We start from the raw sequence: 15,972 nt of genomic DNA, 5'->3' as shown, positions 1-15,972 counted from the left end.
GGGCGAGGCAAAAGACCAAACCTTGTATTGTTCCTCACTGTCTGACAGACCAGGTCAAATAGCTGAGAGCAAAGTGAAATGGTTAGGTCTGTAATATTTCACATATGACTCCTGAAAAGCACCACACGCTATTGATTTCTTTCATCTAAGGCTGCAGTCCCAGGGAAGCTCTATTGGGACACTGCATACAATTACCGGACCAATAAAGGCAGCAACAGGACTGATGTGATATACAGCCCATGACATGAACAGGACTGATGTGATATACAGCCCATGACATGAACAGGACTGATGTGATATATAGCCCATGACATGAACAGGACTGATGTGATATACAGCCCATGACATGAACAGGACTGATGTGATATATAGCCCATGACATGAACAGGACTGATGTGATATACAGCCCATGACATGAACAGGACTGATGTGATATACAGCCCATGACATGAACACGACTGATGTGATATACAGCCCATGACATGAACAGGACTGATGTGATATACAGCCCATGACATGAACACGACTGATGTGATATACAGCCCATGACATGAACAGGAGGCCAAAGATGGCACAGTGGGTCACAAGTAATCAGATCCAGTGAAATCACTTCAAAAACATCAGAAATGTTTTCCATTAGAAAACAGGCTCTCGAATAAGATATTTCATTATAGATGCGAGTGTAGAAGCAATCTGAATGGATATCTGACAGAACATAAATTTAGAGTACATTTACTGTACAGTTGTACAAAGATGTTTTCAAAGCCTTTGGAATTACCTGGATTTCTGCATGAACTACAATAAAAAAGTGATCAGATCTTGTCTTTAATAAATTGTGATTAATTAAACATTACTTAAATTAAGATTAATGCATAACTTTTACCTGCCATAACTTTAAAAGAGCCATTTATTTACAGTCAAGGTCACTGATATAAAAACATGAACTGAATTCTGAAAATATTAATTTTACTAATTAATTTTTACCTCAAGTAACACCAAATCAAATGCTTTCTGTAGCCAAACATTTTTTTGCATTGCAGTTTGCCATATTCTTCCACTTCATTTTAGATATAATTGATTTTACTATATTGCTGACTTGCCGTTGCCAACCTCTTTGGACAGACACTTTGACATGCTGTACACATTTCTCCTACAGCTTGTAGTTCTTTGGCCTCTCAAAGCAATTCAAGCCCTGAGGGCACAACAATCAGACACACACCATTACGTTCCCTACATCGTGCTTCACAGATGGGATGTGGTTTTAATATTCAGTGATTCACAATGTTTCATATGTGGCATCTCCAAATATAATGCTATGCACATTTACAAAAGAGTTCAACTTTTGTCTCATTCTCTCCACAGAATATTTGCTCAAGTAGTGATGTGGAACAGCAGACCTGGAATGAGCAGCAATCATTTCTGGGAAGCAGAGGGTTTGTTTGCAAAGCATCTGCCTGATAGTGGGATGAATATGTTAAGGGCAAAGTCCAGAAATCACTATGTAACTTTTCACCTGAATTGATTGGGAAGTTCCTGACTCCAATTACTGTCTTTTACAGAGATAATTTTCCTAGATGTTGACATATTTTTTCCATTAATGATGCTGACATTTTCAACTGTATTTTTAGCAAAAAAAATTGCATTGTAGAATTCTCTGTATGGGTTATTTAATGGTCTGCATTTTATTTATTTATTATTCATTATTATTATTTTGGTTAGTAAAATCAAAATCATAGTTTAAGGGGTCAGTCACACAAAAATAAAAAAGAGAAGCTCTTTGTCTAGCCTTTATAGAAAAAACATTTTGGGAACTTATTTTGTACTGTTTGACAAAAAAAAAAAAAGCTACGCTAGAGATGGTGATCTATGTGAGTGGACTTCCACTTTTTTAAAAATTTGGAATGCTTTACTTGATGTCAATACACTAGAGAAGATTTCTCTGTCAACATACTGGGAAGCCACTACATAGCGAATCATTAAAAGTCATTCATGCAGAAATCCAGATAATTCAAAAGGGTTCACAAACGTTTTTTGCAACTGAAAGCCTCTCAAAAAAAGACTGACTAAACAAATAATGTTTTAAAACTAATTTCCTCTAGGCCTTTACCATCTCAGCAATATTTTGGTTGCATCTGTTATGCAGCAAAGCCTTACATGCAGCTATTACAGGCTCAGATCAAAGTATGAGGAAACAACTTGACCCACTGAGCTCTCACAGAATGTGGGATCACAAATTAGTTCCAGTATGGATTCAATGACATGTTAGGTTTTAATTTTTCAATTATTCCAAAATAGACACATTTGACAGAATGCAGTCATCATCTGTTCCATCAATTTATCCCACTTATACAAAGCTATTTGGATTTTATTTCTTAGTCCACAATACACAGATGGCAAGACAGGAATATGCAGATCACATATGGCTAGATATATGCATTATGAATACAATACATTAAGACTAGTTTATAAGATATGCACATAGGTGTTTATGAATGAATTTACATCCCAAAAAACGCTAACCATGCCGTCTAGTTACTTGTAAAATGACTATTAATATTGCTGTTGGTATTCGCTAGCCAACAAAAACAATACATCAACAATGTGCGCTCACAACATTTTCCCTACAAGCACATGCACATAATTTTAGGGAGCCTCCATTCACTCTGTGAAGCTACACTAAATGGTAAACCCAGTGTTTAAAACCCTTTGAAATAATTAGGCACAAATACTCTGTCATATGGGTCTGCTCCTACTTATGGTTACTTTTAGAACACAAAAGGTTCATGGATTGTAAATGTGTGCATGCCATTGGACATCTTCCTTGTTCCATGTTAAATCTGGAAGCAAGAATGACAAGATAATACAAGGGCAAAACAAAAGCCATTACAGACACAAAGAACTGAATCAAACTGAATCGAACAGAAACACTGTTTAAAAGTCCAATTAGAGTTAATTAATCTTTTGACAGAAAATCCACTATTGATGGCCATTTAAAGTCAAGTTCAGTTAATCCTATTTGAAACATTGAAACACTGTAAGATGCGAAAATATTGCTTACTCTAATACAGCAGACAGTAGAACCTTTCCTATGTGTGTCCCTAATACAATAAAACTTGATTGACTAGACTGCACTGAAAGTGAAACATATCAATATTCATGCTTTACATCTCTCTCAAACAAGCTACAACTGTCTCCTCCAGGAACAAAATAAATAACTTTTGACTTATTATGCAGTCTCTTCTCATGAGAAAAGTCTCAGAGCACAAAGCTATGTAGGAAGCATTTTCCTTATCATGTTTATTCTTTACAGTTCCACTAAGAATGGGAATAAAAATATAAATTTCAGACATATTGTGAAACTACATATATGAAAAGGCAGGCAAAAACCAAGAATAAAAATATTTTGTTATGTAGAGACTACGGTTCAGAATTTCAGTGTGAACTGTCCACTTCCTGTCAAAATGAGTAAAGCCCAAGGATCACCATGCTGACATATTTTGTCTGGATGCCACTGCAGCCTAAAACATCTCAAGTTCACGCTCATGCTTTAAGCAAAACATAAACGCAAGTGCATTTTAGCAAGTTGCTACCCTCTTGTGGATGACCAGAAGATAGCAGGAGTTATGGTCACTGGTTTTCATCACTTAAAAGATGTTTTTGTGAAAGACTTTGTGAAACTCTTTTTTTTTATCTTTTAAAATGATCCCCACTAATAAATTTACATAACTAATACTTGTAATTAATACATTAACAGCATAAACTAAAATGATATGTCCATGTTTCATTTCATTTTACCTGGTTGGGCTACCTTTACAAAATTGGGTTAATAAGTGTCTGTGAGAATACAGTCCCCTCCACATTTAATTGAATTTCAGCATCTTTAATACTACTGGGATGTGTGAAGCAGTGTCAAAAAAATTGTTAGCCTGGGGGGAAAAAAAGTCTTAGGAAAGTCAAAGTGTTGTTGCACGGAAATCTGTGAGCATGGAGAACATGCCTAGACATGTTGCTGAAGGCCAACCAAGCTATACTGCTTGATCTCATTCTGTCCTGAAATTGCTGATAAGACACATAACAGATGAAATAAGCTAATTAATCAACAAGGCAGTAAGGCACCAGAGAGCAATGACGAGTTAAACCAGAACAATGGCAAAATTCTTTTCCAGAGCTATAAATCCAACTGATTGGATGGCTGTGAAAATTCAAGAGGATTAACCTTTCACAATTTTCATAATCACACTGCTAAAAGTACTGTACCATGACTCACAAAGAGTACTTCTTCCAAAAATGAAGACAGCAGCCCAAAACAAAATAATGGTCTCTGCCTTAGTCAAAAAGAGAGGCTATCTCTGCCTTTGACAAAAAATAATTATTAATTTCTTAAATGTACTGTATGTGGACATGTTGTCAGAGTAGATACTGTGACGATATGTCATACATTTCCAAGGGGTTCATACCCAACACTATGTGAATGTATTTTTTTAATTATTAATTTTACACACACACACACACACACACACAGACAGACACACACACTAGAATAACAATGCACCATGATGTTTCTTTAATTTGCTTATTGATCAGGTTCACCTGAACACATTTAGGGTTGTTACCTAGACATGGATTAAGTCTGGTTTTGGATTAAACTGCAGTGTCAATAGTACCAACAGCACCACTCTGTATTAGAGTAGTGTGAGAGCAATAGAACAGGGAATCCCTTAGTCAGATTTTTGCTTCAAAATGATGGTGGCCTGAGTTCCCAGATGGGCCATTACTGTACAGTACATACTGCCAAATGCTTGGCATATCAGAACATTTTCACCTTGGAGAGTGGATGCATATGAGAGCACAGAAGGACAAGGAAAGCAAGTCTGTATGCCAACCTTAACTTTCACATTACTTAAAATATATGCTGTGTGTGCATTTGAGGCTGAAAAAAATTCAACTTAACTAAAATGTCTGAAATGAAATTGTATTTGGCATATAGAAGACAGTTGTACACACAATGTACATCAGTGACATAATAATAATAATAATAATAATAATAATAATAATAATATCCTTGAATAATAATAATAATAATAGTAATAATAAATAAATCATATTATTATCCTTGAATTATTACTATCCATGAATTATTATTAGTCAAGGATTGTTCCTTAACACCGTGGTCAGGGAAATGGGCTATAGACTGGCAGGCTGACAACTATCCAACGTATTTGTGGATAACAATGATGGTAAAGTCCCTCTCAACAATAGCAAGCTAACAATCACTCTGGGCTCAAACAAGACATTGCATTCGCGTCTCACTGAAACGGAGATAGCCAGCTAGCTGGCTGAATACGTGTGGAGCCAAATGCAATATAGCTGCGTAACCTGGATGCAAAAAAATGGCTCAGTATTGAATAGGCAGTTAATTGCATGATACACTAAATCACAGACAGCCTAAATCACAGACACCCAATTAACTAGCTAGTGACTGACAAGTTCATAACTAGCTCTGCGCAACAGATTATTGGGAATTCATTATTATTCGTTTTTAGCAGTGTCTGCTGGTAGCTATAGTATTTTGGAACAAGCTGTGAAGGATATATTGCATGGACAGAAATCAATGTTCCGCTTACTGGTTAAAGGAGTTATTTAGTCACATGTGTTTAAATAATCCAAATAACCATGGAAACGCTACAGTACCTTACCTCAGTTAGTCTGCGAAAAGATCCTGCGAATTGGTCTTGTCCAGTTGTGGTCGAGCGTTTGCAGTCCAGCCGACCACCAAGCTGTGCTGCTGCTGCTGTACATTACAGGAAGTGAGAGGCGGTTCATATGACTCACATTCTCGGGATCTGCGCAGATTATTTGAGTGTCATTAACAGCACTTAGCCTGTGATAGTTATACCTAATGATTGAATCACATGTGAAAACTCTCCGTAGCCTGCCCTGAACGTTTTCTAATATTGGACCCGTAAAATAGTCCTACTCGCACACACAGTATAACTGGAAATAACCCCCATACACACAGTGAGAGCTACCGAAAAACGGAAGACAGTAAATTCGACAAATGTATGTAAAATGTATTTATATGTAAAATTATCTGCTCCGTGGTTGTTATAATTCCTATATTTGATGTGTCGATAAGAAAAGTTGCCTGACAGCTTTATCAGTGGATCAGTGGATTCTGATTTACGATGCCTGTTAGGACACTAGGTTGTGCTGGAAAGCGCCGTAAACTGTTCGGATAGCGCAGAAGATTCAACGTTCTCCCCGCAACGAAAAAATCACAGGCATATCTGAGAACGGCGCAAAGGGAGGTCATCGGAGATGACGCATTCACTGGGCACAGGCGCAAAGGGAGGTCATCAGCGATGAGGCATTGACTGGGCGGACGCAGTGTATGGTTTACAAACGAGTTTAATCAGAATCAGTAGGAACTATAGGCCCTGTGATCACTAGAACGGCTTTACAAATCCTTCACTGTTTATTCATTTTAAAGTAAGTCGAACATGCACCTCATTAGCTCCCCTCAGCATCTTCTGTTTAGTCTAGAGGAAACCATATGAATCCACTATACTTTATTTTCAGTTTTCCATTTGATCACTGTCATGGTACAAAATGTGTCCTTTTCTTAAATATTATAGGACAACTATCAGTTTTGAAAAACAACTTCATTATTCACTTTTCACATACAGTAAATGTTTCCAGACATGTTTACATTTACATTTATGGCATTTTAGATAGATATGGAGCAAGTGGTGAGGACCTTACACAAGTGGTTTTTTTTCTAAATGAGATTTTTAATATAATCTTCAAAAAGAAGTTCATTTAACCCTTCAAACTTTTGCCAGAACTATATAGCCGGGAGGTGGGGGGTGGGATTGCAAAGTGTAGTCCAGAAAATTGCTCTGCTTTTACCATAACTCTCTCCATTCAAGTTCCTAAGGGATACATTTGTCTACTCAGTGAGAAAAGTATATCCTAGTATCAAAAAGGCCTCTAGAACAGCACGTCTGAACCTTGTTCAAGTCTCTAAAAAACACCCGGTACAGGTATACTGGGAGCTCAGACTGAACAAAACCATGGGCTGCCTGTTATATCCTGAGGACCAAGTTCACGAAGAGTGCGGTTCTAGATTAATTTATAAAGATTTGGAATGCCAAGCCAGCAATTTCCATACCTGCTGAAACTTCATGATAAGATGCTTATTATATGTTAGGATGTCATCAAAGCTAAAGTAGGATCATTTGATAAATATATAAGCCAAAAGTTAATAACTAGTTACCTGAAACAATTTTGTTTTAATAAATGTCCATTATCTTTTGAAAAAAAAGAGAATTTATGTTTATTTAAACAAAGGAGTTTCCATACTTTTGCCCTGTATATTCTATACAATTTTCTGCTTAGCAAAAAAGTGCCTATGGTGCCCTTTACACACAAATTAAAAACTGTGCCAAACAAAACTGAACATAGATTAGCACCAATATCCAACATTAGCACCGTCTCTTTTTGATCCATAACACAGATTATACAATGATTATTGTTAGAGATAGGGGAAAAGTCTCCATTTTGACATGTTTGTTTTAATAAACCTCTGATGAAACAAACATCGACAAGCATAGATACATGTGAGACTCATTCCGTGTCACTGTGGTTCACTAGCACCCACTGCAGATCATTGAGCCACTACATTAGAAGATACAGTCAAAGACACTGTAAAAGCACTTGTTGAATGCAAAGAAAAGTGTAGCAACATTTGTAACAGTTTTTTGTTCAAAGATGTTCATTACAGAAACAATCCCAGAAACATTTTGTGTTAACAATGTTCTTTGACTATCCCACAGATGTGCTGACTTGGACCACACTTATTTCTAGAAGTGTTAGACAAACGCAGGGCAGCAACTGCAACGGCTTAAAATATATTTAACTGAATAGCACAATATATTTTTTATTCCTGAAATATTTCACTTGTGTAGTCAATTTACAAACATGACAGATGGCTGTTTAAAAACAGAGTTCTTTATTCCCATTAAGATACTTCTGTTTTTAGGCATTACTATTTCTCTACCTTTTTAACTAATTAAAACAATTTGATAACTTGAATCAACATAGTATCACAACTTCAATTAATTCTATGAGAAACTGAATGCAAAATAAAAGGAGCAGATAGATAACCACCTTAGCTATCAACATAAACCATCCATCATGTCTGTATATACCAATTTGAAAAGATAAGGCCTATAAAACATTTACTAGCAAGATTATGTCATGTTATGGATTGCAAAACTACAAAGATTTGGTGGTTGTTTTGGTTTCCTCTGTCCAACAGAACTAAGTCTGGTCACACAAATTACTGAGACAGGATTTCCTAAGGAAAGTAGATATCTAAAAGTCCAAGTAGCCGCTTTTGTCTGCTGCAAGTTTACATTTTTCTTTGCTTCCAATGAATATTTTTCACAAATATCCAAATGATGCCTTTACACATTCCTGTGGCTTTGAGGTTTATGATGGGTGGTGCCAAAAACCTCATCTTCAGGTTTGACATGGAATATCCCCATAATAAAAATGCAGCGAATTCTACTTAAATATCAATAAAAGATATAAAAATACTGAACTATTATAGAAATTATTGAAATTCTGCTTCATACAACAGCTGGTGAATTTTCAATTTGACAGCACTCTTCTTGGCATATGGTAGCCTCCTCAAATAAGGGAGCAAGCTGAAGAGGAACATTTCATCCTCCAAGTCCTCTGGCCCTTCCATCTGCCATTTCCTCTTGCGACCGGGTCCTTGAGAGCCAGATGGAGGATAATGCGTAGACCCATCCAGCATGCTGTGCTCTCCTTCAATCTCATGGACAACAAAGGAAGAGTTTCCATCCACTGTTCGCTCCTCTTCCTTGTCCTCTTCATCCCTCTCATCTTCTTGGTCCTCAACAGACAAACTGGGCTGTGAGGAGCGGGACTGGATGAATGGTGTGAGGAAGGACATCTGCCAACTATACTTCCAGCTCCGGTGAGTGGTCCCCGATGCTCTCCTGCGCTGTTCCGACCGTTTGTCTTTGATGAACATATCCCGCAAACTTTTCCATTTCCGGCGACAGTCCTCTTCTACACATTAAAAAAATCAAATAGAGGAATGGGGGACAAATTAATTGACAATGCTAAAAACTGTCGACTGAGTCTGTTACCAAGCTGTAAGAATTAAACAGAAAAGTAGCGAATGCCAATCAAACAAAGTCAATAACTAATAGAAGATAAGGGTTTCATCATTGATGAGCATAAATCAATATTGCCTCTACCATTAAACGGACTTGTGATTGCAGACTAGCTAGTTTCAAAACCGGTAAAAACTTGTTAGCATAACTAAGACGACTAGCCAGCTAACGCTAAGATAGCTATTTAGCTAACTAATTAATTCTATACAAATAGCCTAAAGTTAGAAAGATTTGCATAATGTGAAGGTTTACCAACGATAACAGTTAAAACTATTCATCCATATTATGACAGCACCTACATATGAACGCTGTTAATTTGAAATATTACTCCTTAATAATTACCTTAATTTGGTAGCTTAGCTAGTTAGCTAACTAGCTACCTTGCAAGCGAACTAACGTTAGCCAGTGTATTAACCTACAAGCTGTAATGGAACTGAACATTGCCTTCACACTTACCAGGTATTTCAACTTGTAAACTCACAGCTCTCCATGCCTTCGCTTTTCTATCAGCGTCCTTGTACGAGTTTAGAGTAGAATTGTACAACTCAGGATAATCAGCTACCGCTGCAATTAATCTTTCCTCCATTGTTATTATTTGTCGACTAGCCTGAAACAACCCAGCCCGCTAGCTTGTTTGCTAGCTAGCTAATATACTACGCATGCGTGCGCTTTATTTTTACGCACATTTGAGACTGGGTAGATACACAATTTATGACAAGGGGTGGATTATGTTTCATAATAATATTTGAACAGGGACTGCAGTTTTAAACGAACTAAAATTAAACGATAATATTAAAAAACGAAATTCGTGCATTTGGAATGTAGTTAATCTTAGTAGTGAATAAATATTCATTTGTGTATTATTTAATATGGAATATTTAAAGGCCTGTTTTTGATCAGCATTTACTAACAGTTAGTGGATAAGTGATTTTAGAAGGAAAATGAAAAACTGATCACTCATCATGCACAGTACTGTTTGCCTCCATGTCACAAGACTAGACTACACTACCAGTGTGTTGTAAAGTGGATCAAACATAGAAGCCCACAGGAGTGTTTGTAAGAACAAGAAGAAAATGGTTGGAAAATGGTTACATTCTCCTTTTTAATTTCTAGAAGAAAATTGCAGAATTGCCCTCATAAAATACAACGTGCAGTGTCTTAGAAAATTTGTCCTTTATTTTATGAGTCAGGTGGTCATGCATTTCTGTCATGCTCCTGTACCTAACAAGTTCAGCATTTTATACCCATATTCCGAGAAGACTTTAAGGTAACATCTTCCTGCACTTTAGAAGACTTCTATCTAGCATCATATTCCTCAGAGACAGCCTTTGCCAATTTTTAAATGGCTCTATTTCTCTTTGCAATGTACCTATGCAACAACCTAACTTAATCACAACATGAATTTATCATACACTATTTTTTATTACTGAATACTTATTATTAGTTTGACTAATTTAGTTGTTGCAGCCTAATAGTCATATTTTAAAAATGATAAAATAGCAGGAGATGAAAATGTTGTATCGCAGAACTTTGCAGTGGCTAAAACATAATCAGTGCCTTTAGTTATAAACTACTTTTTTACAAGGTAAAATAGGACTGTTAAAGGAACATTGTTACTAACAACTGTGTTCATTTCAGCAGATCCAGCCAATAGAAAGCAGAGATAGGAGCGGTCATATCATGCTTAAACCTTAAATTGCACACCAGATATGTAACCCTCTTCCCTTCATAGTCTGGGGGTGGTGGAATCCTGAGCCGTCTAGTGGTGATCTGACAACTGCTCTTTAGAGTAATCTCTTCAAGCTGGCTTATGCACAGAGAAGCTGCATGTGCACCAAACACACGTTCATCGGCCATGACAACCCATCTGGCACATCGATATCTGGCACATCGATTGCAAACTGGTTGTCAGAATTTTCTAATAACACCTTCCAAAGCACTAGGACCACCCTAACAGGCATACTACACTTTTAGTGAACATGAACAGTCATGCTAACAGGTAGTCAGTGATCAGTCAGTTCTTGAACTAGAGTTGGAACTTTTGGAAACAAGAAAAAAGGTTGTAAATGTAAGCACCTAAGCAACTTTTACAAGGGCCACATTGATGTGAATAGACTAGTGGGACAGAGCATAGACTAATGTTCTTGTGGGGTGTTCCTTGTATGCAGTGGTTAGTACCTACCAGAAGTGAAGAGAAGACATGTCTCCTTAGTATGTCTGTGTTAGACATAATAAGTTTTTACTTAGCTGCTTGTTAACTTTCAGTGAAGAGTTACACTTCTGGACACCATAAATGTACATTATGTAACTTCACTGAGTCCGTTTTTAACACATACCACAATATGATGACAAAATTTGAAACATTATCACAGACTCTAAGAATACTTCTAGAACCTTTCTGAAAGCTTAAATAACTAGAAGAGAACCACCCTCTCCGTACTTTTAATACTCACAAAAAATGTAGCACAAGGGGGTCCTACACAATATTAGGCAGGTGGTTTTCATGTTATGGCTGCTCTAGGGGGTTGGGTGCATCCCATAATTGCAAAACATTTGGGTGACTAAACCTCATTTAAACTGGCATCCCTAAATGCTTTGGTATCTAAGGGTGTGAGTAACTTCCTTGCCCTCACCGTCAATACCTCATGCATCTTAATGTGTGACTGTGGTAGTCTCTGCAAGTCAAGTTTGTCTGATGTAACACAACACACCTATGTATAACTATTTTAAAGAAAAAAAGATAAAATAATAGTGTTCTTGCATTGTTATACATATACAGACTTATTGAATAAATATTTATGTCCTTTTTGAACTAATTCTTCTTCGGTGTTTGTATTTTATAAACCAGAGTGACTTGCAAGACCCAGGTTCCAGGTCACTAAGCCTGGATGTGTGAATATGACACTGAAGCACATTAAAGTACAGTGACTGTGCTACTGCTCTGGCAGCTAAAGAAACACATGGCTAAAATACCGGGAAAGAGTATCTGCGTAATAACACATCTTTTTGGGTGTTTCTCGCATGCATTGATTAGTACCTTCCAAAATTGGTTCAACGAAGGACAACTGGTGAACTGGCAACAGGATCATGGGTACTCTGAGCTCACTGATGTGCATAGGGAGTGAAGGCTAGTCAGTCTGGTCTGATACAACAGAAGAGTTATTGTGGCACAAATTGCTGAAAAGGTTAATGCTGGCTATGGTAAAATGGGTTCAGGACACACAGTGCACCACAGCTTGCTGCATGTGATGCTGCCTTGCTGCAGACTGATTAGAGTGCCCGTGCTGATCCTTGTCCTTTCCTGAATAGTACCGACAATGGGCACTTTCAGATTAGGACTGTGGAGAAATAGAAAAAGGTGGCCTGGTCTAGTCAATTATATTTTCTTTTGCATTATGTGGATGGCCAGGTGTGTGTGCATTACTTCCCTGGAGAAGAGATGGTGTCAGAATGCACTCTGTGGAGAAGATATGCCAGTGGAGGCAGTGTGATGCTTTGAGCAATGCAGGGAAACCTTGGGACCTGGCATTCATATGGATGTTATTTTGACTTGAACCACCTACCTAACATTGTTACAGACCCTTAAAGAGACCCTATAAAGACCCTTAAAGATAAAAACACCCTTAAAGATATCTTCAAAAAACTTTCTGAAAGCTTAAATAACAAGAAGAGATACCATATACATATTATTATTAGTTCCATTTGTATAGCACCTTTCTCAGGCTCAATGACACTTTACAGACAGCTGTCAGCTTTTTCATACATTCACCCACCAATGAGAAGCAGCAGCCAATTTGCACACAGCATACTCTCTAACAGAAACCACAACCACCCAGGGAACTGCACCAGGTGCAGGGGAGGAGGTTAAGACCAGGACAGAGCACCACCCATCACTGGACCTACACATACAAGGTTACATTCATACAGGACAATTTAGAATATCCAATCAACCTAACCTCCATGTTTATGGACCATAAGAGGAAACTGGGAAACTCCACCCAGACAAGGATTCAAACCCAAGACCCTACCACTGAGAGGTAGATATGCTAGCCATCAAGCCACCATGCTGCCCAATCACTAGTGATCCACACCTGCTCCCCATCTTCACTCTCTTTATGACGTATTCTTTGGCTTTTATCAACAAAAGTGTTTCCTTCAGTTTATTCCTTGCCTTTTTTTGCCTTCTGATTTTGTACCACTGCCTGTTCTGATCTCCTGTTTTTTGTTTTTTTTTACTTTTGCCTGTTCTCTGCCTTCATTTTTTGGAATGCAATTTTCTGTGCCTCAGTTACATAATAAAATGATGTATGTGGATCCTCTCCTGTCCTCGTAAGTCATGACAGAATACTTCACCCTGGCATCACCCACACCAACAACCTGCTTAGGCTGTGGCCCTCACTGATTGATGATGTGCGTGACTTTGTTCTTGCATGCCCTCCCTTCACACAAGTGTGCCCAAACTAGCCCAAGCCAGACAGTTACACCCACTGTTGGTTCCTCATAGGCCTTGGTTGCATATCACAATCAATTTTCTCTTGGATCCCCCCCATTCAAAGGCAATAGAGCCATAACCACAGTCTTGGCCCCTTTTTTGCAAGATGTGCTGCCTGTTACCCCTTCCTAAAATCCCACTCCCGCTTTCATATTAGCAGAGCTGCTATTCACCTACATGTTCTGATTTTTCAGCCTGATGTCATGTCTGACAGCAGTCCTCAGTTCATCTCTTGCATGTGGAGAGCATTCTGTGAGAAGCTGTATGTTAACATCCTCTCCTCAGGACATCATCCGGAGACTGATGGGCAAACTGAGAGGGTTAACCAGGAACTCGCTGCTTTCTGAAACAATTCTCTCCCAGGTACATCGATCCATTCAAAATTCTGAGAAGCATTAACCCAGATTCTTACCGCCTCCAGATCCTGCTTACCATGCATGTCTCTCCAGTCTTCCATGTGTCCCTGCTAAAACTAGTTCACTATAGTCCATTCTCCTTGGCCCCAGTGATAGAGTCACCTCTTCATCCTTTGGACATCAACAGTGAACCTGTTTATGTAGTTTGGGCATTCTTGGATTCTCAAAGGCTTCAAGGCACTCTACAATAAATCTTGGAGGGCTATGGTCTGGAGGAATGGATCCTGGGTCCCTGCAGGGAATATACTCAACCTGTTGCTCATATGAGAAATTCATGCTACGCATGCTTGGATGCGGAGGCGACCACATTGCCACCCTGTTGGGACACCTGATGGCACCCAGGTGTACTGATACATCCCAGGAGATCTAAATGCACGACACAGTTTAATACACAGAAAAATAAGGTCCAAAAAATGGAGACAGAAAATAGAAAAAAAAAAACAGAAGAACATAACAGAGAATGAAACAAAGGCAAAAGGCATTGATAGGTAAAAATGGTTACCTGCCAAAAAAAAAGGAAACCATTTCAGAGACAAAAAGCCAGAGTATTAACTAAAGGAAACACTGTGTTGACAAAGGAGTAAGGACAGAACCTGGATATGTACAGAAGTCCTAGATGGGGAGCAGATGTGGATTGTTAATACTCAGGCGATGGTGCTCTAGGTGGGCATGGTTGGCCTGTCAGAGAGGATGATCTGGAATGGTCTGGGGATGTGACACTTTCTAAAAATGTTTATTTCCATTGCATAGTCCACATGCACCCTATATCCTGTGTAGAAAACAAATGATGCCAAAGTTCTACTTGTGAATATAGCACTTCAGAAGGTTAAGTGTCTACCACAACTTTGTATTGTATATGAACAATCTCTGGTATAAGGCCTGGGTTCATATAGTTTGTGTGGACTTTAAGCAAACCATCTGATAAGGATGGGAGCTGAACTCCTGCATGCAGAGCACAATGGATTAGCAGTCCATCGCCTAAACCACTTGGCTACCTCATCTTACATGCAGAGTGCAACATGGAAGTTTGGAGAGGGTGGTCTGTATCTTCTCTTGTTATTTACCAGAGGTCTATTTGAGTCCTTGACTCAACAGGTCAGTCCTACAGGTCAGGGGGTACCTACACAATATTAGGTAGATGGTTTTAATGTGGCTGCTCTGTGGGTTAAGTCTGGGGCATCTCTTTTATTTAATTGTAAAACTTTTGGGTGACTAAACCTCATTTAAACTGGCATCCCTAAATGCTTTGGTATCTAAGGGTGGTGTTTGACTTCCATGCCCACACCCTCAATATCTCATGCATCTTGATATATGTCTGTGGTGAGAGATATAAGAGATATAACCTTTACTTTCCATTTAATGGGACCAATCCCATATTTACATCTGGGGCGGTTGACCTTCTCACATTTCTGAGGAGCAGAGTATTAATGGTCTGGATGCAAAACAATGTCTACTGAAGATTATTCAAAGTTTTAGCTTATTACAATTAACATACTATTTTTATTTTTTAAAAAGTACTTGCTTTCTTAGTATTTTAGTATTTTAGGAAGGCTCTTAAAGATAAGCTTTCTAAAAGCATAAATAAGAAGTACAGCTACCAAGCTCTCATGCAGACATGTGATTCACTTGATTTACACTTAAGATGACCTGGCTCAGTGGCTAAGGTGACAGAAATCATTGTGCTTCCCAGGCATGGGATGGAGTCCTATCCTTGTCATGTAGTTTTGTAAAGTTAAAATTCACTCAAAATATACTAAACTAGGCCTTATTACAGAGATCATTCATGTACAATGCAAAGTTGATTTGCATGCTTAAGGGACAGGAGTGGCGGCAACATTTAAAAAAATTCTTTTAT

General features: G+C 38.2%; 2 protein-coding genes across 2 annotated transcripts in view; both read right to left on the bottom strand.

Annotated features, from left to right (window-relative positions):
* disp1 (dispatched homolog 1 (Drosophila)) overlaps positions 1-5,826 on the bottom strand; it is a 42,039-nt gene extending 36,213 nt beyond the window's left edge. Inside the window, exon 1 of the mRNA XM_027000668.3 lies at positions 5,697-5,826. The gene's annotated coding sequence lies outside the window, so the exon portion shown is untranslated. The remainder of the gene's footprint in view (positions 1-5,696) is intronic.
* A 566-nt stretch (positions 5,827-6,392) lies between these two features.
* Positions 6,393-9,846, bottom strand: LOC113571183 (uncharacterized). Its single transcript, XM_026999990.3, has 2 exons — positions 9,666-9,846; positions 6,393-9,102 (listed from the first exon to the last, which is right to left on the bottom strand). The coding sequence occupies exons 1-2, from the start codon at positions 9,793-9,795 to the stop codon at positions 8,618-8,620; spliced, it is 615 nt and encodes a 204-aa protein (XP_026855791.1). The 5' UTR covers positions 9,796-9,846; the 3' UTR covers positions 6,393-8,617.
* Between the last annotated feature and the right edge of the window lie 6,126 nt (positions 9,847-15,972).

Source organism: Electrophorus electricus, chromosome 2, assembly GCF_041902795.1.
Source record: "Electrophorus electricus isolate QZ-2024a chromosome 2, ASM4190279v1, whole genome shotgun sequence".
Classification (NCBI taxonomy): Eukaryota; Metazoa; Chordata; class Actinopteri; order Gymnotiformes; family Gymnotidae; genus Electrophorus; species Electrophorus electricus.
This window is presented reverse-complemented; position numbering and strand designations above follow the sequence as displayed.

Coding starts and splice junctions, on each gene's coding strand:
- LOC113571183 (XM_026999990.3), bottom strand. CDS start 9,795: ATGGAGGAAAGATTAATTGCAGCGGTAGCTGATTATCCTGAGTTGTAC. Junction 9,103..9,665: donor TTTACAAGTTGAAATACCTG/GTAAGTGTGAAG, acceptor TTTAATGTGTAG/AAGAGGACTGTCGCCGGAAA.